This window comes from Aspergillus luchuensis, chromosome 3, assembly GCF_016861625.1.
Source record: "Aspergillus luchuensis IFO 4308 DNA, chromosome 3, nearly complete sequence".
NCBI classification, from domain to species: domain Eukaryota; kingdom Fungi; phylum Ascomycota; class Eurotiomycetes; order Eurotiales; family Aspergillaceae; genus Aspergillus; species Aspergillus luchuensis.
Window position 1 is genome coordinate 3,686,850 of NC_054851.1, and position 25,703 is coordinate 3,712,552.

The 25,703-nt window shown below is 51.9% G+C and overlaps 11 protein-coding genes and 3 non-coding genes across 14 annotated transcripts; 8 read left to right on the forward strand and 6 right to left on the reverse strand.

Annotated features, from left to right (window-relative positions):
• Positions 1-241: 241 nt before the first annotated feature.
• On the forward strand, positions 242-1,532 carry AKAW2_31236S (uncharacterized protein; the record flags this gene model as incomplete). Its single annotated transcript, XM_041687838.1, has 3 exons — positions 242-1,091; positions 1,163-1,420; positions 1,471-1,532. The coding sequence occupies 3 exons, from the start codon at positions 242-244 to the stop codon at positions 1,530-1,532; spliced, it is 1,170 nt and encodes a 389-aa protein (XP_041541683.1).
• A 69-nt stretch (positions 1,533-1,601) lies between these two features.
• Positions 1,602-2,604, reverse strand: AKAW2_31237A (putative inositol phospholipid biosynthesis protein Scs3; the record flags this gene model as incomplete). Its single annotated transcript, XM_041687839.1, has 2 exons — positions 1,602-1,703; positions 1,762-2,604. The coding sequence occupies 2 exons, from the start codon at positions 2,602-2,604 to the stop codon at positions 1,602-1,604; spliced, it is 945 nt and encodes a 314-aa protein (XP_041541684.1).
• Positions 2,605-2,961: 357 nt separating this feature from the next.
• Positions 2,962-5,896, reverse strand: AKAW2_31238A (beta-glucosidase; the record flags this gene model as incomplete). Its single annotated transcript, XM_041687840.1, has 7 exons — positions 2,962-3,195; positions 3,246-4,104; positions 4,162-5,353; positions 5,405-5,457; positions 5,512-5,556; positions 5,605-5,747; positions 5,840-5,896. The coding sequence occupies 7 exons, from the start codon at positions 5,894-5,896 to the stop codon at positions 2,962-2,964; spliced, it is 2,583 nt and encodes an 860-aa protein (XP_041541685.1).
• Positions 5,897-10,036: 4,140 nt separating this feature from the next.
• Positions 10,037-10,297, forward strand: AKAW2_31239S (uncharacterized protein; the record flags this gene model as incomplete). The annotated part of the gene is made up of 1 exon (XM_041687841.1): positions 10,037-10,297. One exon carries the CDS (start codon positions 10,037-10,039, stop codon positions 10,295-10,297), a length of 261 nt encoding a protein of 86 aa, XP_041541686.1.
• Positions 10,298-10,737: 440 nt separating this feature from the next.
• Positions 10,738-11,316, forward strand: AKAW2_31240S (uncharacterized protein; the record flags this gene model as incomplete). The annotated part of the gene is made up of 1 exon (XM_041687842.1): positions 10,738-11,316. One exon carries the CDS (start codon positions 10,738-10,740, stop codon positions 11,314-11,316), a length of 579 nt encoding a protein of 192 aa, XP_041541687.1.
• Positions 11,317-11,367: 51 nt separating this feature from the next.
• On the reverse strand, positions 11,368-12,165 carry AKAW2_31241A (bZIP transcription factor; the record flags this gene model as incomplete). Its single annotated transcript, XM_041687843.1, has 2 exons — positions 11,368-12,084; positions 12,142-12,165. 2 exons carry the CDS (start codon positions 12,163-12,165, stop codon positions 11,368-11,370), a joined length of 741 nt encoding a protein of 246 aa, XP_041541688.1.
• A 2,868-nt stretch (positions 12,166-15,033) lies between these two features.
• Positions 15,034-18,105, forward strand: AKAW2_31242S (putative C6 transcription factor; the record flags this gene model as incomplete). The annotated part of the gene is made up of 1 exon (XM_041687844.1): positions 15,034-18,105. The coding sequence occupies one exon, from the start codon at positions 15,034-15,036 to the stop codon at positions 18,103-18,105; it is 3,072 nt and encodes a 1,023-aa protein (XP_041541689.1).
• Positions 18,106-18,555: 450 nt separating this feature from the next.
• AKAW2_t30020A lies at positions 18,556-18,627 on the reverse strand. Its single transcript has one exon. It is a non-coding gene; the product is annotated as a tRNA-Gly (tRNA).
• Positions 18,628-19,130: 503 nt separating this feature from the next.
• AKAW2_t30021S lies at positions 19,131-19,201 on the forward strand. The gene has a single exon. It is a non-coding gene; the product is annotated as a tRNA-Gly (tRNA).
• A 9-nt stretch (positions 19,202-19,210) lies between these two features.
• AKAW2_t30022S lies at positions 19,211-19,282 on the forward strand. The gene has a single exon. It is a non-coding gene; the product is annotated as a tRNA-Gly (tRNA).
• A 508-nt stretch (positions 19,283-19,790) lies between these two features.
• On the reverse strand, positions 19,791-21,331 carry MRL1 (putative vacuolar sorting receptor (Mrl1); the record flags this gene model as incomplete). The annotated part of the gene is made up of 4 exons (XM_041687846.1): positions 19,791-19,976; positions 20,437-20,563; positions 20,611-20,898; positions 20,958-21,331. The coding sequence occupies 4 exons, from the start codon at positions 21,329-21,331 to the stop codon at positions 19,791-19,793; spliced, it is 975 nt and encodes a 324-aa protein (XP_041541690.1).
• Positions 21,332-21,715: 384 nt separating this feature from the next.
• On the forward strand, positions 21,716-23,307 carry erg24B (c-14 sterol reductase; the record flags this gene model as incomplete). Its single annotated transcript, XM_041687847.1, has 3 exons — positions 21,716-21,795; positions 21,847-22,151; positions 22,199-23,307. 3 exons carry the CDS (start codon positions 21,716-21,718, stop codon positions 23,305-23,307), a joined length of 1,494 nt encoding a protein of 497 aa, XP_041541691.1.
• An 83-nt stretch (positions 23,308-23,390) lies between these two features.
• AKAW2_31245A (tRNA-specific adenosine deaminase) lies at positions 23,391-25,112 on the reverse strand (the record flags this gene model as incomplete). The annotated part of the gene is made up of 3 exons (XM_041687848.1): positions 23,391-24,705; positions 24,789-24,840; positions 24,944-25,112. The coding sequence occupies 3 exons, from the start codon at positions 25,110-25,112 to the stop codon at positions 23,391-23,393; spliced, it is 1,536 nt and encodes a 511-aa protein (XP_041541692.1).
• A 231-nt stretch (positions 25,113-25,343) lies between these two features.
• Positions 25,344-25,675, forward strand: AKAW2_31246S (splicing factor 3B subunit 5 family protein; the record flags this gene model as incomplete). The annotated part of the gene is made up of 2 exons (XM_041687849.1): positions 25,344-25,586; positions 25,664-25,675. The coding sequence occupies 2 exons, from the start codon at positions 25,344-25,346 to the stop codon at positions 25,673-25,675; spliced, it is 255 nt and encodes an 84-aa protein (XP_041541693.1).
• Between the last annotated feature and the right edge of the window lie 28 nt (positions 25,676-25,703).

The window sequence follows — 25,703 nt, forward strand, 5'->3', positions numbered from 1 at the left end:
GACTTCACTGCATAGACATCACACGTACAATAACTGAGCTCTTCTGCCGAACAAATCAATTCATTCCATGCTAGTTTCAGTATATACTCCAAATCTGATTTGACCTGAACAGCTCTTACTAGTCTCCCCGTTTCCATATCACTATACTACCATTCACACAACCCTACCTACACCACACCCACCCATACTACCCTCACCACCACCCCATCTATACACCTCGCATCCCAACACAACCACCAACATGCCCCCTCCCACCCCCACCCCCCAAACCCTCACCCTCTTCCTCCGCGCCCAAACCACCCTCTACGGCCCCTCCATAACCACCACCCCCTCCCCCAGCACCTGGACCCCACCCCCCTCCTCCGGGGGCCACCTCGGCCGGTACCTCTGGACGGACGCCATCGGCGTCCTAAACTTCCTGACCCTGCACCGTATCCACCCCAATCCCCCCAGCAAAAACCACTACCTAACGCTCGCCTCCCAACTCATCACCTCCGTGCACAACACCCTGGGCCGAACGCGCGATCCTCCGCACACACCCCTCCCCGGCGCATCCCCATCCCACCCGCTCGCCGGCGGCCTACGCATCGGCAAACCCTCCGCGACAGGCCACGACTGCGACGGCCAATACCACCATTACCTGACGCTGTGGATGTTCGCGCTGAACCGGATGAGTGTTGCGAGCGGGGAGGGCAAGTGGAATAAGCTGGCGGTGGAGCTGGGCAGGGCGATACATCCGCATTTCTTCATCAGAGGGGTGGATGGGAGGAGGTTGGATCGGATGGTGTGGAAATTGGATACGGTGTTGAGGAGGGTGCTTGTTGGGAGTGAGGGGAATTTGGACCCTGTGGATGGGTTTGTGGTTTTTAGGGTGGTTAGGGCTTATGAGTTGGCCTATGGCGGTGCAGGGGATGGTGGGGTGTTGGAGGAGGAGATTGAGGATTATAGGAGGGTGATGAGACGGAAGGGGAGGCAGAGGGTTAGTGATGATTTGTTGGATTTGGGGATGGGGTTGTGGACGGCGCATCTTGTCGAGGGGGAGGAGGAGGAGTGGGCGGGGGAGTTGTTGGGGAGGGGGGTTGAGAGGGTTTGTATGTCTTTCTTCTCTCTTTCTTTCTTATTCTATTCGTGGTGTGGGTGATGGTGGCTGACGATGTTGTAGATGATCTGTTTGAGATTAAGCGCTATCTACAGCGTGATCCGCGGTATCGGTTGGCGTTCAGGGAGTTTGGCGCCGCGATGGGTATCAAGTGTGTTGCGGAGCAGCTGGCCGAGAAGGATACTGCGGTGGATTTGAAGGTGTATGCGGATCAGATTGTGGATTTCTGGGCGCCGTATATGGCTGGGGAGGAGGAGGATGATATTGAGGATTTGAGGCCGATTACGCAGGTGATGTATGCGGCGGCGTTGATTCCGGGAGGTGAGTTTATTCCAGTTCTCTTGAGTGGTAGTAATTGGGCTAATTGGTAGCTTTCTGTCGGGGCTTCTTCGACAATGAGCCTGTTGTACCGCCGGTGCTTAATGTGTATTAAGGTAAGAAATGTATTCATCGTGTACTATACTCTACACCATCTATCATCCCATAATCATATCATGTATACTCAAACACCCGGCAAGCCTACCACATTCCTCCATGGCAAGACCCGTCGAGGCAAGATGTAGATCGTATAAACCGTGCCGATGGCAATCAACAGCCCCGTCAACTGCAACCATTAGCATCGTCATCATCATCACTCCACCCCCATTTAGACAGCAACATACCTTCTCAAACCACGTATGGAACCAAATCCCCGTCATCAACAACATCCACCACCCCAACCCAGCAACCGCCCAAGCAAATCTGCCAGACCAAACCCTCACAACATCCACCTCCTCACTAACCTCCTTCTCCGCCTCCCCATTCCCATTCACACTCACACCCCCCTTCCCCCAACCCTGACTCCCCCCGACCAACTCAAACACAACCAACGACGTCGCCAACACCAACAAAAACACATGTCCACTAACATCATGACCACCCCTCCACGCCCCACCCGCATGTTTACACGCCGCAGCCGTCAGCAGCGTCTTGACATCCGCCGCGGCGGGCTCATTCTCCGCCAACGGCACCGCCCGCTCACACTTCCCGCCCGTCAGCACAAAGCTGCGATCAATAATCGGCGGGCCGAAGAACCATTGCGTCGTGAGGTACCACACTGTCGTGGCGAGGGCGTAGCGGAGGACGGCCTGGCCAGTGCGTCGGGCGCGGTGGCTAGCGGCGAGGGTGTAGGCGGGCTGGGAGAGCAGGATAAAAGCGAGAGCGGCGGTGGTCCAGAGCCAGCCGACTTTGACGAAGTATAGATTGAAGATGTTGTCTTTGCGGGCGAAGTAGTTGACGGGGCGCGGCGGAGGAAAGGAGAGGTTGAGGTCTGACGCGATGGACGGGGCTAGGGGCTCAACATGGGGGTGGAGGGTGCTGGAGCCGTCGCCGCGTGTGCCTTGTGCGGTGGGAGAGAGGACGGAGAAGAGTGAGCCCACGATTAGGGTCGCTGGGTAGATGAGGAGCGCTGTTATGGGTGGTTGGAAGGGTCGTATCGCTGGGGCTGGAGGGTCGGGAGAGGGCATGGTTGCTCGTCTGTTCGGGCTGGTGTAATTATGTCGTTATCGTGGTGTATGTACTGAATAGGAGTAGAGTATTAGGGCAATTAGTTGTTGTAGAGGCAATTGGCAATGGTCGCTGAACGAAGCGGAGGAAGAAGGCTGAAGAGGAAAAGAAGAAAGACTGGCGAAGTCGGCAGCGGATGACGTCGCTTGGTTTCCGCCCCAACCAGCGCCACTCTTCCTACCATGAGTCGGCATCGCTTGTTTCATCATCTACACGCTACTACGCAATACTCGTTCTACATCTACAGTGGTCTTGCTATTGGCATAAATCATTAATTCATATACCACGGCCATCATGGTATGCCATTTAAGAGCTATTTAGTGAACAGTAGGCAGAGACGCCCGGAGCGGCAGCTTCCGCGAGGAGCTTCCGACAAACACCATCTTGGGATACGACGTAATCTCCCAGTCCTGCTTCTCAACATTCCAGTTTGCAAGGTCACGGCGCGTCAGAGTCGTGCTCCACTTCGTCTCCTCTGACGGCTGCAGCGTGATGCGCTCGAATTGACGCAGCACGATCTTGGGCTCGTTGGGGCCGCCAAGGGAAACATACTGCGACTGATTAGCTTTGTTCAACATCGTTCGGTTCTTCTGTTACTTACCAGTTGGGGAACTTCATCACCAGCAACCTTGCCGGTGTTCTTGATGGTCACCGACACGCGGATGAGCTCGTCGTACAGGCGAGGGTTGCCGCCAGGACCGCCACCAGCAGGCAGGATCGGTTGCGCAGAGCCATCGGTGGCTCCCTCGGGAAGATAGTCCGAGGAGTCCTGTCCGTAGCTAGCATCCCCAGAAGATGCCTCGAGATCGGTACTGTTGAGCCAGGGGTAGATGAACTTGGTGATTTTCTGCAGTCCGTCGGGGTAGAGGTAATTCGACGCATTTCCAACCTCTCCAAAAGTTGGCGCTGCCTCAGTCTCACCCGAAGCAGGCTCGTACGCGGGGGCGCTCAGAACCTGCACCTCAAGGTTCGAGTAGTTGAAAGTGGTGTAGCTCAGACCATAGCCGAACTCGTAGATCGGGGTCTCGTTGCGCTTGTCGAATCCGCGGTAGTCAATGAAGACGCCCTCGACGAAGTCTTCCTGGGGGGCTCCATTGCCGTTGTTGGGCTCGGTGACCAAGTAATCTTGGTAGGCCTCACGAGTCTTGCCCCAGGTAAAGGGCGACTTGGCACCGGGGTTGACACGGCCATAGAGGACGTCGGCAAGAGAGTTGCCAGACTCCTGACCGGGCAGACCACCCCAGAGAATAGCGGTAACATTGGGGTTGTCGTACCATTCGTTAACCAAGACTGGGCCGACAGAGTGAATGATAACAATGGTGTTGTTGCAGTTGCTAGCAGCAGCCTTGATCACATTATCGCCGTTCCTCCACAGGGTCAGGTTCCTGCGGTCACCCAGGTTTCCGTCGACATTGATGTAACCCTCGCCAGAGTCGGCGTTGACAAAGACAAGAGAGACACTAGCACGTTGTCAGCATCCATTGCACAAGAAACAAAAGAATTGGAGATCTTCTTACCTGGCGGTCTTAGCAAGCGCCTCAATCTGATCGATAGCCCAGTTATCGGTGGCGGTGAATACACCATTCTTGTTCTTGAGCACCTCGTTTGAGATGGCCTGCTCGGGGGTCACCAGGTATGGGAAGTTGGCAGTACCACTTCCCCAGCCCATCGCCAATGTTCCATTGTCGCATCCACGGTCACTGCAGCCGTTGGCACCATAAGGGTTGGAGCCCGCATCTTCTCCGATAAGCGCGACCAGGCGCTCCTTACCAGTCAAAGGCAGAGCGCCGTCGTTCTTGAGGAGCACCGTGCTGTCCGCTCCAATGCGGCGGATCAGTTCGCTGTGGTTGCGTTGCACGTTCACGTAGTGGTTGACCTTCTCGTACGGTCCCTCCGACACATAGTAGTACTTGTAGCCGTATTCATCTCTGGTCCATGAGCTGAAGTTGGGAGGAGTCCACAGACGGTCACGGCCGACCTTGTAGTAGGCGGCCATGATGCGGACAGCCATGTCATCAACACGCCATTGGGGCACCGTTCCGTTGAGCACGCTAACGGTCAGGTTTGTACCCCAGTAAGACGTACCACTGTCGTAGTCGACGTCTCCTGGCATAGACATATCCAATCCTGCCAAAGCACCACTCACACCAGCATGGTGAGCCGCCCAATCACTCATGACAAAGCCCTGGAAACCCAGCTCGGCCTTGAGCAGCTTGTTCAGAGTGTAGCTGTTCTGGCAGCCATAGCTGTTGTTGATCTGGTTGTAGGAGCACATCACAGCGCCAGCACCCGCACGGATGGCATCCGCGAAGGGCCAGAGGTACAGCTCGTGCATAGTCTTATCGTCGAGGTTCGCGCTTCCACTCTCGGAAATGTTAAATCCATAACCTTGGGCTTCAGGCGCCTGACGGAAATGCTCTTGCTCGTAGGCAATGTAGTGCTTAGCCGTCGCGACCACACCAGCATCTTGGATACCCTTGATGGTCTCTGCAAAGAGCACACCACTTAGGGCCGGGTCGGGGGAGAAGCCCTCCCAGTTACGACCACCGTCGGGACTTCTACCGAGAGGGCCGGCAGCTGGACCCAATTGGATATCGGCACCCTTGTCACTAAATTCCTGACCCATAGCCTTGCCGCGGAGGTATGCCAGATTCTTGTCCCAGGTTGCAGCCACGTTCATACCGGAAGGGAAAGCAGAGTTGTAGTCGGCTGCGACGTGTCAGTAAGAGCATCAAAGCCTAACAACAGCAGATGGCTTACAGTCGCGAACGCCCAGAGGGCTATCCTGTAAACACATTCCCGGAACTCCCAATCTGTCGCCGTTAATCAATGAATGCCCCCTGTCTCGACATTCTTTTCAAACCTACCGGGGAACCCCGCCAGTCTGACCAACACATAGCTCCAATTCCCATCTAGAGGTTGTTAGCCGGAGCATACAGATTGCGCCTTGTAAGTCCTACCCAGTTCCTGTGGTCAGATTGACCTTCTCAGCCAATGTCATCTGCGAGACAATATCAACAGCGCGCTGGTATGCCTGCGCCCAGTCGCCCTGGCCATTGGCCCAAGGGGATGGGTAATACGGTGGGGAGTAAGCCAATTCATCCTATGAATAGACCATTGTCAGCGATGATGGTACAAACAAGTGAATCTAATTGAGCACAATTGCAATTCACAGGACAAAGGAACGGCACGTACAGCGCTGGCCAGCGAGACAGCAGTGAGAGCCACCGCCTCAATCAAAGTGAACCTCATGATGGCAAGGTCGCCCAAAGGGGGAGCAAAACAAACCAGGTGAGCAACCGTGCAACACCTGTCCAATGGAGAGACTGGAGGTTTGGGGAGGACAGAAACGAAAACAGCGAGAGAAAGGGGAGCCGGGCCATATTAAATAGTCTGAGCGCCACGAAGTGACCGTCCGCCACGGCATGCGAATTGAGGAACCCAACGATGATGTATGCCAGTGCAGCTGTCTCCGCAAAGCTACCCACTCATGCAATTCACAGTCCCGCAAGCAGTGTCAAAGAGAGACACGCTAAGCATGGGCGATGGATGTTTGGTCCGGTATGTTGATCGACGTGGGATGTCCCGATTGGGAGACTGGGTGGAACAGGCCAGTAGACCGGCCCTGGAGGAGTCGGAAATTAGGCAAGCAAGGCACTGTCGGAGAAGCTGAAAGGAGCTCGAGCGATGATGCATTCGGGCCGGCAGAGCCATGTACAAACTCTACATCGGTTGGCAAAAGAGGTCGGAGGGTCAGGTGAGGTTGAGTTGACCGGGGTAAGGATTATTCCCAGCCTATAGACCAGCACAACATGGGGAACGGCGTCCGTGGTCAACGCTGGGACAAGTCTGGAGCCCCGCTTCCTTTGACCAATTTTAGTGGCAATAGTGACCTAGCTGGAATTGGTCTTGGAGATTGGGAAATACGAAAAGCTGGGGAGAAAGAAGCCATTCGGGGAAGGGGATTTAGTTTAGTTCACTAGTTTGGCCAGGGGTCGCCCCGGTAATTACGTTACACAGTACTTCGTCCAGTCCCTGCAGCTGTGGGTAAACCGGCATCATTACCTGCACCATTCAAGTTTACGTCAATACCACCATTAGTTAGCGATTAACTAACTCATAGAAGCATGATATTTTGCCTTTCTCAATCTACATCCTTGTTGATGTATGTCTGATTTGGAAGGTGTATCAGATCAACTTTTACATTCTTCACTGAGACACCAGTCTAGCAGTTGATCTCCAGGCAAGTCTGGCTCATTCTCGCCAACACTCGATACAGAAGGTGGAAAAGCCAAACAATACTCCATCCAGAGCGAATCCCGAGTGGCCCTGCACATTTAGCTTCTACTTACTCGACGTGAATACCTATGGCGCATGGGGGAATTGAGCATGAAGCAGAGGGAGTTTTTCCGCGCTGTCGTCATTGGAGGAATTAGTCTTCAACAGGTACTACTACTTCGTACTACTACTAGTCAGAGTCCCATGGATCCGTGCCGTCAAGTCTATTGTTGGTCCGAATCCGGCTGGGCGTCTTACCGTCACTCTTGTGTGTATCCAGTATCCACCGTGTAATTCCGTCTTCTTCCACTCATCACCCCAGCATTCCCCGCATTTCCCTTCCATCATCCTAGCAGCTTCCCAGCGGTCAGACCGATGGCACAACCAGAGTACTACACCATAAACCCAGTTGGTTAAACAGGTGCCTGGCAAACATGTCAGACAAGCAGATACCGCCAAGCGCGGTCTCTGAGCACAACAAATGTCATCGTACCGACATGGCTCCAATGCACCTTACGTCAACCCAACGGCCTCCCGCAAGGGTCAGCCCATACCTACCACTTTCTAAACAATGCACTCCTCCCTTTGGAATCTCTTAATTTCGGTCAACAGTCGAAGGGATGCTCCACTCTGGGAGGTGAAGGAGATGAGGTAATCAACTCCTTCTTCCTACAACACGGATGGGATCCCGTCGGAAGAAGAACGGGACGTCTTCACTGCTCTCGATGTTCCGGGCGTCACTCTTGACTCCGATTATCCTCGGTGTCGCCTAAACACAAATGTTGCTCATCATTTATCCAGGTTAGCGGTTAGCCTGGGGGAAAAAATTACCCCACTTTCGGCTAAAGGTGCTGCTGACGGTGATGAGGCGCCACTGCCAAATAATAGTGGCCTTGTCAGAGTACTTTCTGAAGATGAGAAATTGCTTGCATGACCGTGAGTGTGTTTTCTAAATTCTAGTCAAGACATCCACTGCTTGTACGCAGTGAGTTCTCGGACAAAGTCCGGACTGTTGATCGTCCACGCATCGCCGGTAGAGCGGACATTGCCGACCACATGGCAGTTCAATGGCAGTTCAATGATTTTGAACCATAACGCTTGACCGGTTTACTAAAAAAGCATCGATTTCGTAGAAATTTCTCGGAGGGTGGCTGCTCTCGGTCAGGTGCCGCATGCGCTCATGCAGAGACAGGCCATTCGGGGTTAGTTGAAGATGTGGGGAATTTCTCCGTGGGGTACTCACTACTACTACTCACACGTATAGTCTAGTACACTAAGGATTCGGGATCCAGACTCGATGAAAGTCTTGTTTCCGTCCTGAACGACTAACTAGCCCGCTCGACCTCCGATTACGGGTAGAAGTTGAGCCATTTCTTCCATTTCTTCTGCTTACCAATATGTCGCTTTCCTTTGAAAGGTAGCCAAAGACCCAGTTTGCTTGTGGGTACGGGATATACCAGGTTGCATGATCGAAGATGGGTTCTAATCTTCGACTCTGAACTGCCGAATACTCCGGTTGCGGCCCCCTCTGAGCCCGACGTGCATTACTATTTGCCTTTCGCTTGTCTTGCCTAGTTTTCTGGGATCAATCCTGATCTGTCCAGGCGTCATCTGCCAAGATTTGGCTGGCTTTGACTCGAGCCTCCCACCCCCGCACCATCCGCGCTCCTGGTCTCACACACCCAGGATAACAAGCAACGGCATCTTTCCGCCTGACATCCTTTTTGCTGCTAGGCATGCCGATATTCGAAAATCATCTTGACGCCGAAAGCCTCGAGACGGGAAGTAAATCAGCTACATCGACCCGACAGCCCCGAGCCTGGTATCCGATGTCTACGGGAAGTCCAGAAAAGTCGCATCTGTATCACTGATATAGAACAGGTTCAGGTAAAGTGTCCCAGCCACTAAAAGCTTACAAGCAGGACGACGCCCTCGTACATGCATTGGAAATGAATCCAGGGCTATTTTCCCACGGCATACTAATCAAGCAAAGCCCGGCAGAAGGTACTCATTAAACAGTGCATTAGACACCCGAGTTACCCTTCGCAATTTCAGCCCTTCCCCGTGTGGGGGTGTATCCCGGAACTGGGGCCTCCACCAGCCACAACCGCGACAAACCCGGGGACATGTAGCAACTCACCAAGGCTCATTGACGGATGAACCCGAACGGCATCCACACTGAGCCTGTTTTCCTGCCGATGATTACCCGTACGACGGGCAGGTGGTATGTCCGGTAGAAAAATTCCAATGTTCTCGTATCCTACAATAATAAGTAGTCCTATAGTATTCAACGAACGGGATCACGTCCTCCGGACATATATCGGCGACTTAGACATTTAGTAGAGGGGTCCGAGCGAAGACAAATGCACTAGGCAGTCAAAATAATGTGAATCTGGAGGGTGTATGAACTACTAACTAGATCTAAACCAGAAAAGTACACTATACCACCTAATGCAAAGGATATCTAGATTTATGTTTGCCTTGTCGGACAAAAAAAAAATTTCTTTGTTTCTTCCCTGTCAACTATGACGTTACCCTGCAGATATGTATCTACTACGGAGTAGTTCACTAATGTATCCATGCCTATACCTTTCCCCATTATCCACGGCGCGTGCTCAATCTCTCTTTCTTCCTTTGACACTAAAATTACTAAGTAGATGCTGCGCTTCGGATCATCGGATCGGTTGAGCCCGATTCTTACACAGATTCATTACTTTCGTTTTTCTTTTCTTGGGGGGGTTATGTTTTCCTTTTTCTCTCTCTCTCGCATTTAGAACTCCTGTGACCTGGTCTACAGTGTGTACTTGCTATGGTTGGTTTCGAGCACGGGTTTCTGCCTCGATAGTAACTAGGTAATACTACCTCGGGGGCATAATGTTCGCAGATATTTGGATGAATATATGATGCTGTGCTCTGGTAGTTCGCTGAGCATTGGATCTCTATAGTACCGTGGGCTCTGTATATCACGTGATACGCAGTATGTCACTGCTCGATTCTGATTGGATGCTCGACTTGGCGTCCCGATGTATGGCATCAAAAAGCAAGGACTATGGAATGTAATTCTCATTCTACGCCTGAGCAATTGATCATATTATCGAAGGAGTACTTCGCACTATGGCGCCTGAAGAGAAGGACCATCCTGATGTAGAGGCATGCAGCGAGAGTCAACATGACCTTTTCGAAGAAGGCCCATCGTCTGCTTTCCAGCAATTGGCTATTCTGGATCGCTTCCTTGCGGTCTGGATCTTCCTTGCCATGGCGGTTGGTATAATTTTGGGAAACTTCGTCCCTAATACGAGCAAAGCGCTAGAGAGGGGAAAGTTTGTGGGCGTTTCTGTGCCTATTGGTACGTTGTTGTCCATTCAATGCTATTGAATTGAAGATGAAAAAGTATATGCCAACAGCATCCTAGCTATCGGTCTCTTGGTCATGATGTATCCCATCTTGTGTAAAGTGAGGTTCGAAACGCTACATCGGTCATTTCGGGAGAAGGGACTTTGGGTGCAGGTGGGCTTCAGTATCGTCGTCAATTGGATCATAGCTCCGTTGTTCATGGTAGGTCCATGTCACATTGTGGGTAATGGTGGGCTAATGTGAGGTAGCTCGGTCTCGCCTGGGCGTTTCTTCCCGATGAGAGGGGCCTTCGAGAAGGCCTCATCCTTGTCGGTATTGCTCGATGCATTGCTATGGTATGTCATGCCCTCGCTGGAAGTAGTGCAACAAGCTGACGCGCATAGGTCCTCGTTTGGACAGGGCTAGCAGGGGGTGATGGGGAATACTGCGCAATTCTAGTCGCCATAAATTCGATCTTGCAAATGGTCCTATTTGCACCCCTCGCAATCTTTTTCATTCGCGTCATTGGTGGAGCGAACCACGGTCTAACAATCGACTATTCACTGGCTGCAAAAAGCGTTGGCGTATTCCTTGGTATCCCTCTGGGAGCAGCCATCGTCACCCGTTTCTCCCTTAGGTTCCTGATCAGCAGAGAGTGGTACGATAAGCATTTCTTGAAATGGATTAGCCCACTGTCTCTGATCGGCTTGCTGTTCACCATCCTGGTTCTGTTCGCGTCACAGGGGCGACATGTGGTCCACCAGATCGTATCGGTTATCCGAGTAGCGGCTCCTCTGGTCGTCTACTTCGCTGTCATCTTTGGTGCCACTCTTGCCGTAACACGCCGCTGCGGTTTCGGATACAGATTGTCTTGCACGCAGAGTTTCACTGCTGCCAGCAATAACTTTGAGCTCGCTATCGCAGTCGCGATAGCAACATTTGGCGTGGATAGCGACCAGGCTTTGGCAGCAACAGTTGGACCTCTCATTGAGGTCCCCGTGCTTCTGGGATTGGTATATGTGGTCAAGTGGGTTGCCAAAAGACAAAAGTGGGCTCCTTAACCGTCTTGTTGAGCCCATATTTTATACCATCGCAAAACAATAGACATAATATCAGCTGTTGCTTATTTCATCCAGGACCTGAAACAGTATATGGTTCTGTACTCTGCATCCCTCCTCTGTAGTGAGTCCTTTGGAGAAACCGGCCCAGAGTTTCCTGCGGATCTCTGACAGCTCCACTCCACGTGTATTGTACTGGTCGATCAATTCATCTGCAATGGCACAAAGTGTGGTATTCAAAACATCACCATTGCTCGGCCATGACTCCACGGCTTCCCCCGGGCCACAACCACAGACAGATCGGTCTCGGACGGGCACTTCAATGTCCGAGGCCGCCTGCACAATCTCCGAACGAGGCTTTGTAACACGATCACAGCTTTGTCCTGGACTAGAAAGGCCCGGCTCAATTGGTTGTAGTGCATTGGTAGCAGCATTTCTGGCCTTTGGTATACAGGCCGAACTGTCTTGTGACTGGCATTGTGCTTCAGTCGAACGAAGCTTCGGAATGGCTACTTTCTCCGTCAACGCTGGATCATCGATTTGCAGATAGTGTTCTAATAACTCCGACGACAAGCCCGAGCGAGTCAGAAGATATCTCAACTTCCTGTTCTCCGCCTCAAGCCTCTGCACGGCCATTCTATGTTCCACATCCCGGTGACGCGCTTGTTCTTGCAAAGCAGCCAACTTGTTTTCTAACTCGCGGGTGTGCTGTTGTTTCCTAGCGCGACTATTCCGCTGATTTTCTCGGATGCGAGCAAGTCTATCGAGATCCTTCATAAACAAGTTAGCAACTTGTGCTGATCATAACCATGCTTGGTGAGCTTCAACCTTTTGGTGCTTCTTGGGGTCCATCTCTTACCAGGTGAGAATGTAATCAGTGCTCACCCCAAGTGATCTTCCCCGTGAACTGGCAATTCGAAACGACTATAACGTAACTGTATGCTGCCCAAGAGAGTGGGCTTTAGTGGGGAAAGCTACTGCTACTCTGGCGACTTCGGCATATCTTCTGCACTCTCTGCTTTTATGGCAAACCGTAGTCGCCTCGGGGCATCTTTCCCGACTGGGATACATGGAGCGAAGGATAACCGGAACGATCGAGGCAGGTCGATGGATTTTCATCTCTTGACAAGACATTCTCGGTGGGACTGTAGAAAGCATGATTGGTCTTGTCTGTGGACTGTTTCCAATGCTTGGTGAGTGGATTCTGTCTCGGCCCAAGCTCCATTGAAGCCATAAGCACTTTATTTGGTGCAACGGTCAGATTAGGGGACAACAACACCCACGACGACCCACCGGTTCGTGGAACAGAAAGGACCAGGTGTCCGCTAAGATGAAGATCATGGCCGGGCTATTGGTTCTAGACTTTCAGATTCTGCTGCAGAGCGACGTCTAAGCGGAAGGTTTACTACTGTGTAACTGTTAAGTACCCTACGGCACTATATCGTGTTACAAAGCAGAACATATTGTTTTGTAGAGATCAAAGCTTGTCTTCACTCTATTCATCTCGTTTTTGGTAAAACAAAGGGTCTAGGATCGACTGACAGCCGAGCAATGCAACAACGTGTTTATTTAGAGGTCAGCGCAGCAAGAGATAGCTATCGGATAAACGTAAAGAGCCAGGCGGCGGAGAGTATATCCCCCTTCCGCGCACCGCTGAAATCCCCACGAGTGGAGAGATCTTCAATCTCCCGGATCTATTTTCAACGAAGATTAGATATATCCGAGCTGTCTAGGGTCCAGTCCAGATCGGGCTATGGAAATTTCATAGAAGGGAAAACGAACCCACCCGTCATGCCAGCGAACAGGTGGCGCTGGAACTCAACTTGGACGACGTCACTATCCGTCACTCATACTTGGGAGCCCCTCGGAAGGACTGGTTCACTTTTCGCATCCATGCGCTCAATCTTCTTAATGTCTTTCACATCTTTATCCTCACATGGATCTCGTGATTCTTTTGCCCTGCCAATAACCTAACTCCCTATCGATAAGCTTCACTGTCTACACGAATATCATCATGGTCTCCACGCGACACCATCCCCGCGACTTTCCGCCCCCCGCGACTGGGAGAGCTTCGCCGCCATCAACACCGTCTTCATCTTCTACAGGTGCCAATGGCTCCGGGAAAAAATGGGTGCATGTTCCGTCTGGTGCCATTACCCTGTGGTTGATCTTCTCCGTCCCGCTAGTACTATGGGATGCCAGCTACGTATTGCTGCGCCCTCACCTGAAGCTCGAAAGCAAGCTACATTCCCCGATCTGGACTCCGTATGCGCTGTACGGCACAATCGATTACCTCTACGGCTGGCCGGCATTCAATGCGCGCAATGAATTTACCATTGCGCAAACGATCCTGAACCTGGTCGAGACTGCTGGATATATCTACTACCTGGTGATTGTGTATACGCATGGGGTCACAGCGGGAAACACGTCTCGAGGCCAACGCAAAACCAAGAAAGGACCGATGTGGATGCTGAAAGAGTCCAAGGTTGTTACTGGTCGTCCCGGCGCGACTGCGCTTCTGGTAGCATATAGCGCCTCGGTTATGACTCTTGCGAAGACGGCCCTATTCTGTGAGTCGCCATTATGCTGTCAGGATTAGTTCGGAATATGACTCTAACGAATATTGCATAGGGCTGAATGAGGCTTTCTCTGGTTTCGCAGATGTTGATCGCAACGACCCTTGGACCTTGTTCTTCCTGTGGATCATACCCAAGTAGGTTTCAGTTCTTTGATGGTGTTGTTGTTTCATCTAACGGTCGCATTAGTGCTCTCTGGATCGTCTTTCCTAGCTATGGCGTCTATGCTTTGGGTTCGGAAATTCAGGCGTCACTAGAGAGTGCCACACCGCGTCAGCGAGTTGGGCGGCCCAAGTCGTCGTAGGATGGCCCCAGACCACAGCAAGCTCGGGTTAATGCTAGGTTGCATCCGGCTAGAGACGCTTGACCAGGATACGAGAGGGGAAGTCGCGTGCACCACACTAGCACGGAGTTTGAGCACCGGCCATGGTTGAACTGATTGGGGGGAAGTGGGAGTGGGAGGCATAATGGAGGACAGATTTGGATGTGGACATGTCGGAAGATTTGGGTTATACATCCGTACCGTAATACTATAAGCCCCGAAGATACAAGCTTAGATAAAATCAACAATCGAGGAAATTGAGTAAGGAGGCATCTGTCAGCAAAGAAGCCAGCACTAAGCTAGTAGTTGATAGCGTAACTTTTCCCCGGGATCATTGCGGGATAACAGCAGCCAGTGATACTGCGGGCTAGAAACGCCATGCATTCGTTGGTATTTACCCAACGTCGCTGCAGGCTTCCGATACGTTCCCTCGCTGCACGATTCCATCCACCGCTATTGTGTACCTCATTCCCCTTCTCGATATTATTTGTTCTAGTTCTCCTAGAAATTGGTCTTGTCTAGTGGGTTCCGCAAGGGTCTGGGGTGGTTTGAGCTAGTTGATGGTTGTCCAATGACCGCAGCCCCATATATATTACCACCGATGACACTCCGGACTTGCACGTTCAGCTATTGAACAATCTTCTTCACAACACCCATGTTCTGGAAACTGGGTTCCTTATTGGCGCTGTACCTTTATTTTTATGGGCATCATTATCATCACCCAGAATCCCCAACTTGACATTTTTCTACAACTATTTACTACAGTGAACAACATCCGGGGACGGCGAACATTTAAATTACTAAAGGGCAAATTCCCCCAGGATGACGACGGCGAGAGGTGCCAAGCCTCCAGTCAGCGCCCGTCCTAGCCAGCCTTCCCCATACCCACCGATTTCGACCACCGCCTCATCCCGCGGTTTCGTCCCGTCTTTCTCCCCAGAGCACCAGCAGGACCAGACCCTGTGGCCAACTCCCTCCGCATCCACTCCCTTCCTACCGAACGATGATCCGGGTCTTGTTCTTGGGGTACCTGCGCCCATCATGATCCCTCCGGAGTCCGACGAGTCCCCCTTGGCCTCCGGCCTGACCCTGGGCCACGACGATATCGTCCTTCCCGAAGACCTCGACAACCATAGCCGGGCCAGCTCGCGTGATCCCGGCAGCGCCGTTACTGCCGGTGATCCGGGTACCTCGCACGAGTCGGGGATTGATGCCCACCGGGACGACGGCAGAGGCGACCCCGCACACAATCACGACCAACAGGGAGGCGAAAAACCAGCGTGGAGCGAAATGAAGACGAAAGCCGGCAAGGAGCGAAAGCGCCTACCCCTCGCCTGCATTGCTTGTCGAAGAAAGAAGATCCGATGCTCCGGCGAAAAGCCTGCGTGCAAGCACTGCTCGCGCTCTCGAATACCATGTGTTTACAAGGTCACCACCAGAAAGGCGGCGCCCCGGACGGACTACATGGCGATGCTGGATAAGCGCTTGAAGAGGATGGAGGACCGGGTCATCAAAACCATCCCCAAGGAAGAAACTAGGGACATGGGTGCCATTGGCCGGTCGGTGGTTCGACCGCCTCAACCGGGACAGACCAACAAGGCGCAGAAGAAGCGGACAGCGGAAGAGGCTTTTGCTGCTGAAATGGATGAGTGGGCTCGGGAGAGCCGCAATGGTCCGCAGGATACATTCCCGATGCGCCGTGAGAGTAAACCAGGTGATGCGTCGGGCTTAATGAGTGCAGGTGCCGAGTTTTTACCGTCATTGGAGATCCAGGAGCACCTGGCAGAGGTGTTCTTCGATTGCGTCTACGGGCAATCTTATCTCCTCCTTCACAAACCAAGCTTTATTCGAAGACTCAAGGCGAGAACCGTGCCTCCAGTTCTTATACTTGCCGTTTGCGCCGTTTCCGCTCGATTTTCAACCCATCCACAGATTAATTCCGAACCGCCTTTCCTGCGTGGCGAGAACTGGGCCAATCCAGCAGCTGCTATAGCCCTGAGTCGCCATGATGAGCCTAATATCACTATCCTGACCGTCTTCTTGCTTCTGGGTCTTCACGAGTTCGGCACATGTCATGGCGGGCGGAGTTGGTCTTTCGGTGGCCAAGCATTGCGCATGGCGTATGCCTTGCAATTACATAGGGAGCTCGACCATGACCCCCTACTAATCCAGAACAATGGCAATGGGTCGCAGCTCAGTTTTACAGATCGAGAGATACGGAGACGAACCATGTGGGCTTGTTTCTTGATGGATCGTTATAATTCATCCGGGAGTCAGCGTCCGCCGATAGGAAACGAGAAGTTCTTGCAAGTACAGCTCCCTATTAAGGAGTCACATTTCCAGATGGAGATTCCAGGGCCAACGGAAGACTTGGACGGCAATGTTCTCAACCCAGTCCCAGACGATGTTGGTCAGCTATCTAATGCGAAGGAGAACATGGGTGTATCAGCCTTTATTATCCGTGCGGTTGTCATATGGGGCCGCATCGTTGATTATCTCAACCTCGGAGGAAAAAGAAAAGACACGCAGCCACTGTGGTCGCAGGAGTCTGGGTACATGCGCCTCAAGCGGCAGATTGAGGAGTTTTCCGCGTCTCTCCCTAGCCATCTCTTGTTCACTTACGAAAACCTTCAGATCCATGCAGCCGACCGAATCGCCAACCAGTTCATCTTTCTGCACATTATCATCCACCAGAACATGCTCTTCTTGAATCAATTCGCCATACCGCTATCACCGGGAGGACGACCTCCCCGTGACATGCCCAAGGCATTCCTGAGCAATGCCGGCCGGGCAGCAGTGGAAGCTGCTCATCATATTTCTATCCTCATCGACCGTGCATCCGCTTACCCTCTCACTGTTCCGTTCGCCGGATACTGCGCTTATTCGGCCAGCACTGTCCATATATGGGGCATATTCTCGAAGAACGCACAGTTGGAGGCGCGTTCCAAGGAAAATCTGCGCCATACATACCGTTACCTCAATAAGATGAAGAAGTATTGGGGAATGTTTCACTACATGGTGGAAAGTGCCAAGGACCGATACCGCCAATTTGCGGATGCGGCCATCAAAGGCACGGTGGTTACGCAGAATGGTGGGCAGATCGCGCCCATGTTCCAGTATGGTGACTGGTTCGACAAGTATCCCCATGGGATGTCGAGGTCACATTGGGAGGAACCCGATCCTCAAAAGGCAAAGAGTGACGATGGTGTCATGAGTCAACGGCCAGACCTTCAGAGCGTCGAGGAATTCTTTGCCAGCCTTTCTCCTACACCACAGCCGAGCGCCCCGCGTAGGCATTCGAAGAAGAGCAGCAAGGCTGACAGCGTGAGCGGGTTCGATGGACCAACTCCCCCGCAGTCAATGAATGAAATCGCCATGGACGGCGCTCCGGGCATGCTGGGGACCACCGGCACTGGATTCCCTCAGCCGGCCGTGTTCAACCAGAACCGCGCGGGACAACAGCCCTTCGCACAACCCGGCTTCGACTTTTCCATGCCCGCAGCAGATCAACTCCCGCAGCTGGATCGACAATTTGTCTACGGCTCCTTTGGCGACTTTGACCCGTCTGCATCCCTCGTCCCACCCGAGAATCCGGCGATGTCCGCTCCCGTGAACCGCCCCGAAGCTCCCCCTAATCAAGACCCCTCCACCATCTTTACCGGTCAATTAGACCCTAATGCCCCGTCCGGTGCAGGTGAATACTATCAACCCAGCGCCTGGTTTTTGCCCTTCAATCTTGATCCCGTAGGCGCCGGTGGTGGCCTTGATCCAAATTCACAGGCCGCCGGTTCAGGTAACCCCGTCGTGGGAGGTCCCGATCTTTCTGGGTTCGGAAACATACCGATGGGAGCATTTGACTTAGGACTGGGGGTGAATCGCGGTTCACAGGCATAAGCAATTATATTTTTGTGTCTGCGGGTAGGAAGAAATATCATTTGATTTGGCTTTTAGTTTTCAGCGGGGTACATTCGGGGCTTGGGGCGGACGGTCTGGTTTTTGGAAAAGATTTTGGAGTTTATGAACGACCTTGGCTATGTGGTATATGCGACGCGACGCTTTTAGTCTGGTCTGGTCATGTCATGCCTTGATGCTGTGTATTTATATTATGGTTATATATTCGACAGAGAATAAATATACCTCAATCTAAGAATTTCGGCCACATGCGTAGATAAGTCGATGATGTATCATCAATACAGTTAGCCAAATATTGGTTGGACACATTTATGGAAACGACCACGAACAGATTCAATATAGCCCACTGACCCCGCAATCTGAGCAAAAAGAAAAAGAATAGTAAGTAAATCAAAAGAACAAACCAGATAATGTAGGGGAAAAAACAAAAAATGCATTGTCGGGGAGTCGAACCCCGGCCACTCGCTTGGAAGGCGAGTATCATAACCGTTAGACTAACAATGCTTGCTAGTTGAAATATGGTCCTTACAACAGTTCACAATCCGCAAAGCTACTAATGTCAGATCTACGGTATGGCGCTTTAGGTAATGAGCAGAGTAGTATATATTCTAATTTGAGCTAGGTTGAGCTTAATGGGAAGTATACATGATCGAAACATGGAAATGACTTATTATCGGATGATAGAGCGTGTACGGCACAACGTACTTGTATGTAGGTCGAACAAATTAGTCAAGGCGACCGACCGCAGACAATGTAAATAAACGTGGGACGATTTCGCAATTGTAAATGGGCTGATTACATACTAACTATATATAATATTTTACTATTTTCAATAACCATACACTGATTTCAGTATACTCTAAAAGAATGCAACATAAACTATAATTAATTCCGACGCACGCAGATTAAACTTCAAACCTCCCTACTCCATGCAAATCCCGCATCTAAGTTCATTGGTGGTGCATAGTGGGGTATAAGACAAATTAGTGACGACTATCTTCAAGGAAGCATCATTGGTCTAGTGGTAGAATTCATCGTTGCCATCGATGAGGCCCGTGTTCGATTCACGGATGATGCATTCTTCCAAGCATTGTTAGTCTAACGGTTATGATACTCGCCTTCCAAGCGAGTGGCCGGGGTTCGACTCCCCGACAATGCATCTTTTTGCTTTTTTTTTTCCCTATATTATCTTTTTCCTTCAAGCTAAATGATGACATGATGTAGTATGCCATCTGGGTGGTGGTTTACTTGTTTTTGTATTAATCTAATATTTCTTCGTCCAGGAAATGCATGTATTGCTTAATCGAGGACAATGTCCAGCCAATAGGGTTAAAATACCTGGGAGTTGTTTACGGGGTGCTACTACACATAGTTGACCGTAAAATATATATAATGCTACTAATAGTAGTACAAGCTTCGGCCTCGGGTGTGGTAAAATGCAAAACATATTCTCATGCACCCCATAGTAAATAGTAATACTCAATGACGCTATATAAACAGAGCCAGCTTAATCAAATCGATCAATAAATCAACCCATGCATGCTTGCACCATCCATATGATAATCGGCCATTGTACAACAAATACAACCAATGCTGGCAGCAATATATCATATAGTTGCGCTATGAATTCCATGAAACAAACAAAGCTAGTTAACAAACAGATCCTTTTAATCCTCCCACTCCTCATCTAACTGATCTATCAGTCGATTTTCGGCATCCACGTCACTGCCTCGACGGCCGAAACTGCCGCGGTGGTTGACGCTGTTACCGCGGGTGTGGCCGTGGCCGAGAGTCGGGGAGCGTTTTAAGCGGAGGAGGCGGGCCAGGGAGGAGAAGAGGATGATGATCATGTCCTGTTTTAGAGGGGAAGAGAGAGGAGATGAGGTTAGCTTAGGGTTCTGTATAATGAATGTATTCCTCGAAGAATAGCAAATGAGACAGTTGTATGTGTTCAGATAGATGTGTGAAGCAAGGAAAGATTTCTAGAATCAATCAATCGAGCTATTGACATGTTTCCAGCTTATATGGACGTCTTTGCTAGGCCTGCACGAGCAATGACGGTATATACCGCGTTCAACACGGCTAAATGTCCAAAAGGCTAGATGTCCAAACGAGTGACTTCAAAGACAAGCAAGAAAGACAAGCGTAAGGAAAGACGAATGGCAAGCACGCCTGATGTAATTGAGCTCCAGACCAGCCAAAGCAGATTCAATCCATCCTCGAAACAGGTAACCTTGCATTGCCAAACTCCTTGTACGGGACCTGCTCGTGCCGCCGGGACCGTCGGAACGGGATCAACGCCAATATACTTACTTTGATGAAGTCGAGCATTCCCGCCCAAAGACTGTAGTTCGGGCACTGTCTCCAACCGCGCTGGTGCATGACAGTTCGTTGGTATGCGCAACCACCGACCAGGTAGGCCGCCACGGCAATCAACGCACTATGCTTATCAGCTATCGGTCCCATATTAGGTTGTTCTTCACTTACATTACGCCGAAAACGCCGGCTGGCGAAAGACCCGGGTTATCCGGTGTGGGCGCGGTCGCGCCACAAGCGGCAGAGCTTCGAACCTCGAAAAAGTATGTGCACTGGTCCATGGTGCCGACAAAGGAGACTGTCGCCTGAGAGGCAGGGGTATCGCGCTCACAAAGAAACGACATGATGGTGGATTTGGTGCGGGCGGCATTTCCGATGTAGTCGCCGGCACAAGGGGAGCCATTGGTATAGTTCATAACCAGCTTTCGGCCGCGGAAGAAGGGGTCTGATGCTTGTTGACTACATCGTGTCAGTCGAGTGATCATAGCAGGTGGTAAAGAAGGATAGTGTCACCGTACCCAATGGAGTAGACTTTACCCTCCCTCTCGTAGTAGGCGCTAACATTCCTCCACCTTGCGCGGTCCACTCCCACCACATCCTTGATATCTTCGACCACGGGCGCACAGATATTTAACGTAAAGTTGGCATTGTAATCGTGCCCTCTGGCGTGCCAACTCTCGTCTCGAGCGCCTTTGCGAGGTTTGTCCCCGTCTACTGGGGGCGGAGATAAGGAGATGGTGTTGAGATCGTAGAATAGGCCGGTCGTGGGAGAGCGAACGACGCAGGGAGAGAGGGCATCCTTCGGAGCAGAAGAATCGGAGGCAGCCTGAGAGACAAGCGGAGCAGCCAGGAGGAAGAGGAACCTCAGCAAGGAGGATGTGGGTGGCTTCATGGTGGGAAGATGATCTCCGGTGGAGGCAGCCGGGACGGTCGGCGATAACGGTTCTAAGCCGAGGAAGGGAACGAGGATGGATCAGGAAGCTGGAAGTAGGGACTGATCGGTATGTTTGGGAAGGTCGAAGGAGAGCAAAGCAAAGGAGAGACCAAAGATAAAGTGAAGAAGAAGAAGAAGCGAGAGAAAAGAGGGGAAGGACAAGGAGGAGCAGCAGATGAAGCAGGCGTCGTAATGCGCGGAGATGAAACGTCGCATTTCTTGCGGAGATTCCATCGAGAGCTTCTCACCGCCCGCATCGTCGGCTCCGCTTCTGCCAAAAGTCCCGCGGCTTCTTCTCCAGTTTCTCCTTAATCCCCATATCAAGATCCAGTATAGCCCGCCATGGCTCCCAAGAAGGACTCTAAGACCAAGGTCCGGGTTCAGCCCGTTCCAGAGAAACGTGGCTATGAATTTGGAGGACCGTAGGTGTTCAATGCTCTGTTACAATTGGCAATTGCATACTGACCCCACAGTCTCGGTGCGTTTGGGATCGTGTTCGGTCTGCCCGTGCTGGTTTACAGCTTCACCTTCCTGTGTAACGATGTCTCCGGCTGCCCGGCTCCTTCGCTACTACACCCCTCTACCGTGACGCTTGACCAATTGAAGGCAGAGGTTGGCTGGCCCAAGGGAGGGTTTGCGGACTTCTACGATACAAGCGTGACACTTTGGGTGCTGGGCTACTATCTGCTTAGCTTGGCCATGTACGTGTTCCTGCCTGGCCAGGAGGTCGAGGGCACCGAATTGGCATGTGGAGGAAGATTGCCCTACAAGTTCAACGGTTGGTTTCTTCAATTGACTCGTATCTGCCTCTCTAACGTTCTGCAGCTTTTCTGTCGGCCGTCCTGATCCTCTCCGGCTGTGCGACGGGCACCTACGTCTATGGCGCGGACTTTGCTGTCTGGACCTTCCTCTGGGACAATTACTTGCAGGTTATCACCGCCAATCTGGTGATTTGCACTGTCATCGCCATCTTCGTCTATGCGAAGAGCTTCACCGTTCCGGCTCCCGGGCAGCCCAACCCCGAGCTCCGCCAGCTAGCTCCGGGTGGTCACACTGGCAACGCGTTGTATGATTTCTTCATTGGCAGAGAGCTGAACCCCCGGGTACGCCTGCCGATTCCCTTTGTCAGTGAAGCTTCGCGCACGATCGACATTAAGTCCTGGCTCGAAATGCGCCCCGGCTTGCTGGGGTGGATCATCCTGAACCTGTCAAACATTGCCCGCCAGTACCGCACCTACGGCTACATCACGGACTCGATCGTCATCTCGACTGCTTTCCAGGCGTTCTATGTCCTGGACGGCCTGTACATGGAGCCTGCCCTGCTGACTACAATGGACATCATCATGGACGGCTTCGGATTCATGCTCTCGTTTGGCGACCTCGTCTGGGTGCCGTTTATCTACAACTTCCAGACCCGCTACCTGGCCGTCTTCCCGTACGAGCTGGGCTTCAATGGCATCCTGCTCGTTCTGGCTGTCACTGCCGTTGGCTACTCGATCTTCCGGGGTGCCAACAACCAGAAGAACCGGTTCCGCACCAACCCGAACGACCCCCGCGTCAAGCACCTCAAGTACATCCAGACGGCCAGCGGCTCCAAGCTGATCACGTCTGGCTGGTGGGGAAGCGCCCGCCACATCAACTATCTGGGCGACTGGGTCATGTCGTGGTCGTACTGTCTGCCTACGGGCATTGCCGGCTATGCTATTATCCAGAGCATCAACCCGGCCACCGGGGACCTGCAGAAGCAGGCTGTGCAGACCCCCGAGAGCCGGGGCTGGGGAATGATCTTCACGTACTTCTTCCTGGTGTACTTTGGCACGCTGCTGATCCATCGCGAGCAGCGCGACGAGGAGAAGTGCAAGCGCAAGTACGGTGCCGACTGGGACCGGTATACGTCGTTGGTCCGGAGCCGGATCATTCCTGGCATTTACTGAAAATAATGGGTATAGACCGAACAAAAGTTCTTAATGTATGATACTATTCGTCTGAACGAGTCACATATCGGACATGACATGTATTAGCTAGACTGGACATCTTTATTCTTTTTAATGTCATCACGCTTTCTCTTCTTCCCTTTCTGATCCACCAATACCTCCAACCCCCATTCATCATCCCCATCATTCGGCACCCACGGCACCAGCACCTTTTTGGCCTCCAGCATAGCACATTCCCGTGCCTTTCCCACAGACGTCTCCAGCGCAGCCCTCTTGAACTCCTTATACGACGCTGCCCTAACCGCCTGGCCTCCATCCCCCTCTTCAGAACCATCACCACCACCCAACACCCCCCTCAACACCCCCCACATCTTCGCTCTCGACAGCGCCGACGCGCCCTTCCCCACCGGCACCGACGCCTTATACCCCTGCTTCATCCCCCCAATGATTGTCTCATACAACCCCGTCCAAGAACCACTCAATTTGGGCAACTGCTTGGCCCCATTCTCCGCCGCATAGCGATCCACCCCACCACCACTGCCACTACCACCTCCCCCAAGCACCGGCGCAGCCGTCCAAACAGCCGAGATATTCCCGGGCTTACACTTCATCCCAGCCTCCTTACTCTTCGGTTTCCCAAACGCCCACAACTCCTCCACAACTCCCATATCAACAGAAAGAACTCGAAACGGATGATACCCATACCCATACCCACCCCCTCCTCCTCCCTCTCCAAACCTCGATACCAAAGGCCCCATCCTCCCCTCCACCCCCCAAGCCCTCACACACCCCGTCTCACTCACCTCCTCACGGGGCATCACCAACCCCGCCAGATACGCATTCTCCGTAACAGCCACCAGGAGACTCATCCCCCTCGACAAGAGAGACGATACCTGTCGCAGGGCAAGCTTATCCGAGCAGGACTTGCTTTTCGTGGATGGGGCGTCTGCGCGCGCGGGCTTGCGGCGGACGATGCCTAGCTGGGAAAAGTTGGCGCGGCCGGAGAGGAGATCTGCTTCTTCTTCTGAGGGGGTGATTTCCCATGGTGTCGGGTCGTCTTGCGCTGCCATGGTGAGTTCCATGCTTGCGTCGCCGCAGGGGGCGGTCGTGCAGTAGAGGTAGATTTTTAGAGAGGGGTGGAGTTCGAAGGGGGGTTCGTTGTTGTTATTCTTGTTTGGGGATTGTTGGCGCCGACGGATGAAGGGGGAGGAATTGGATGTAGATGGCGATGAAGATTGTTGGCGTTGATGTTCATGTTCATGGTCTATCAACGCGCGAATCTCACTCAATAGCCAGCAATTGAATGCGCGGAGGGCCAGGATCTCGGCGTGCCAGTCGTGGAGGACGAGGCCGGTGCTGGATGCGAGTTGTGCAGTAGGGAGGCATTTTGCGCCGGAGCTGGATGCTTTTTAGTATTTACTAGGTCAAAGTGGTTTTGTTGTATCGCTATATAGGGGTAAGTAGTGGTAGAGTGAACATACGTAACAGCCACACAGGTCAATTCTTCCTCCGCTGTATCATCATCATCATTATCTACACCAACATATTGTAAGCATACTACACATAACAACCCCTAACCATAAAACCCACTAAAATGAACCCCAAAGCAAGAAAGAAGAGAAAAGAATATACAAACCCCTCACAACCACAACCCCACACATAGGAATCCACTCCCTCGTCCCATCATCCCTCAGAATAGGTTTACTGCGTGCGGGCAGAGCATCAAAGTGCGCGTGCACAACTTTTGCAATTCTCTCTGCAAGTGCATCATCCCCAGAATTCTTTCTTCTTTTTTGTCGTTCCATTACGATATACCGTTTAGTTATGCATGAACATACCTAACTTTGTACTGTAACCCACTTTTATATTAAGTTGGGTGCATATCACGTGACTTACCATCATTCTTCTTATCCATTTATCCATGTCCAACAACTAACTTATCCACCGCATTCCAACTACCTTCCAACTCAAACCACACTCCTCTCCACCGCAACCACAACCAACCAAAACCAAGAAGAAAGGGATAATCAATCAAAATGGCCGACAAACTCCGCACGATCCAAAACCTCGAGGCGATGCAAGCGCGGTACGTCGGTACTGGCCACGCGGACACGACGAAATACGAATGGGTATCGAACATTGTCCGGGATAGCTACGCCTCGTATATTGGTCATCCGCCTATGTTGTCGTATATGGCGTTGGGAATGGGCGAATCGAAGGAGAAGGTTCGCGCGGCGATGATTGAGAAGATGGTTAGAGGGGCGGGGAATCCGCCGGAGGTTGGTATTCCTTTTTATTTCTTTCCTTGTTTTTGTGGATGGGGGTTAGGGATAGGGCTGATGATATGGTGTTTTAGACGCAGGAATAATCTATTACTACTTGCTCATAGAGTGATA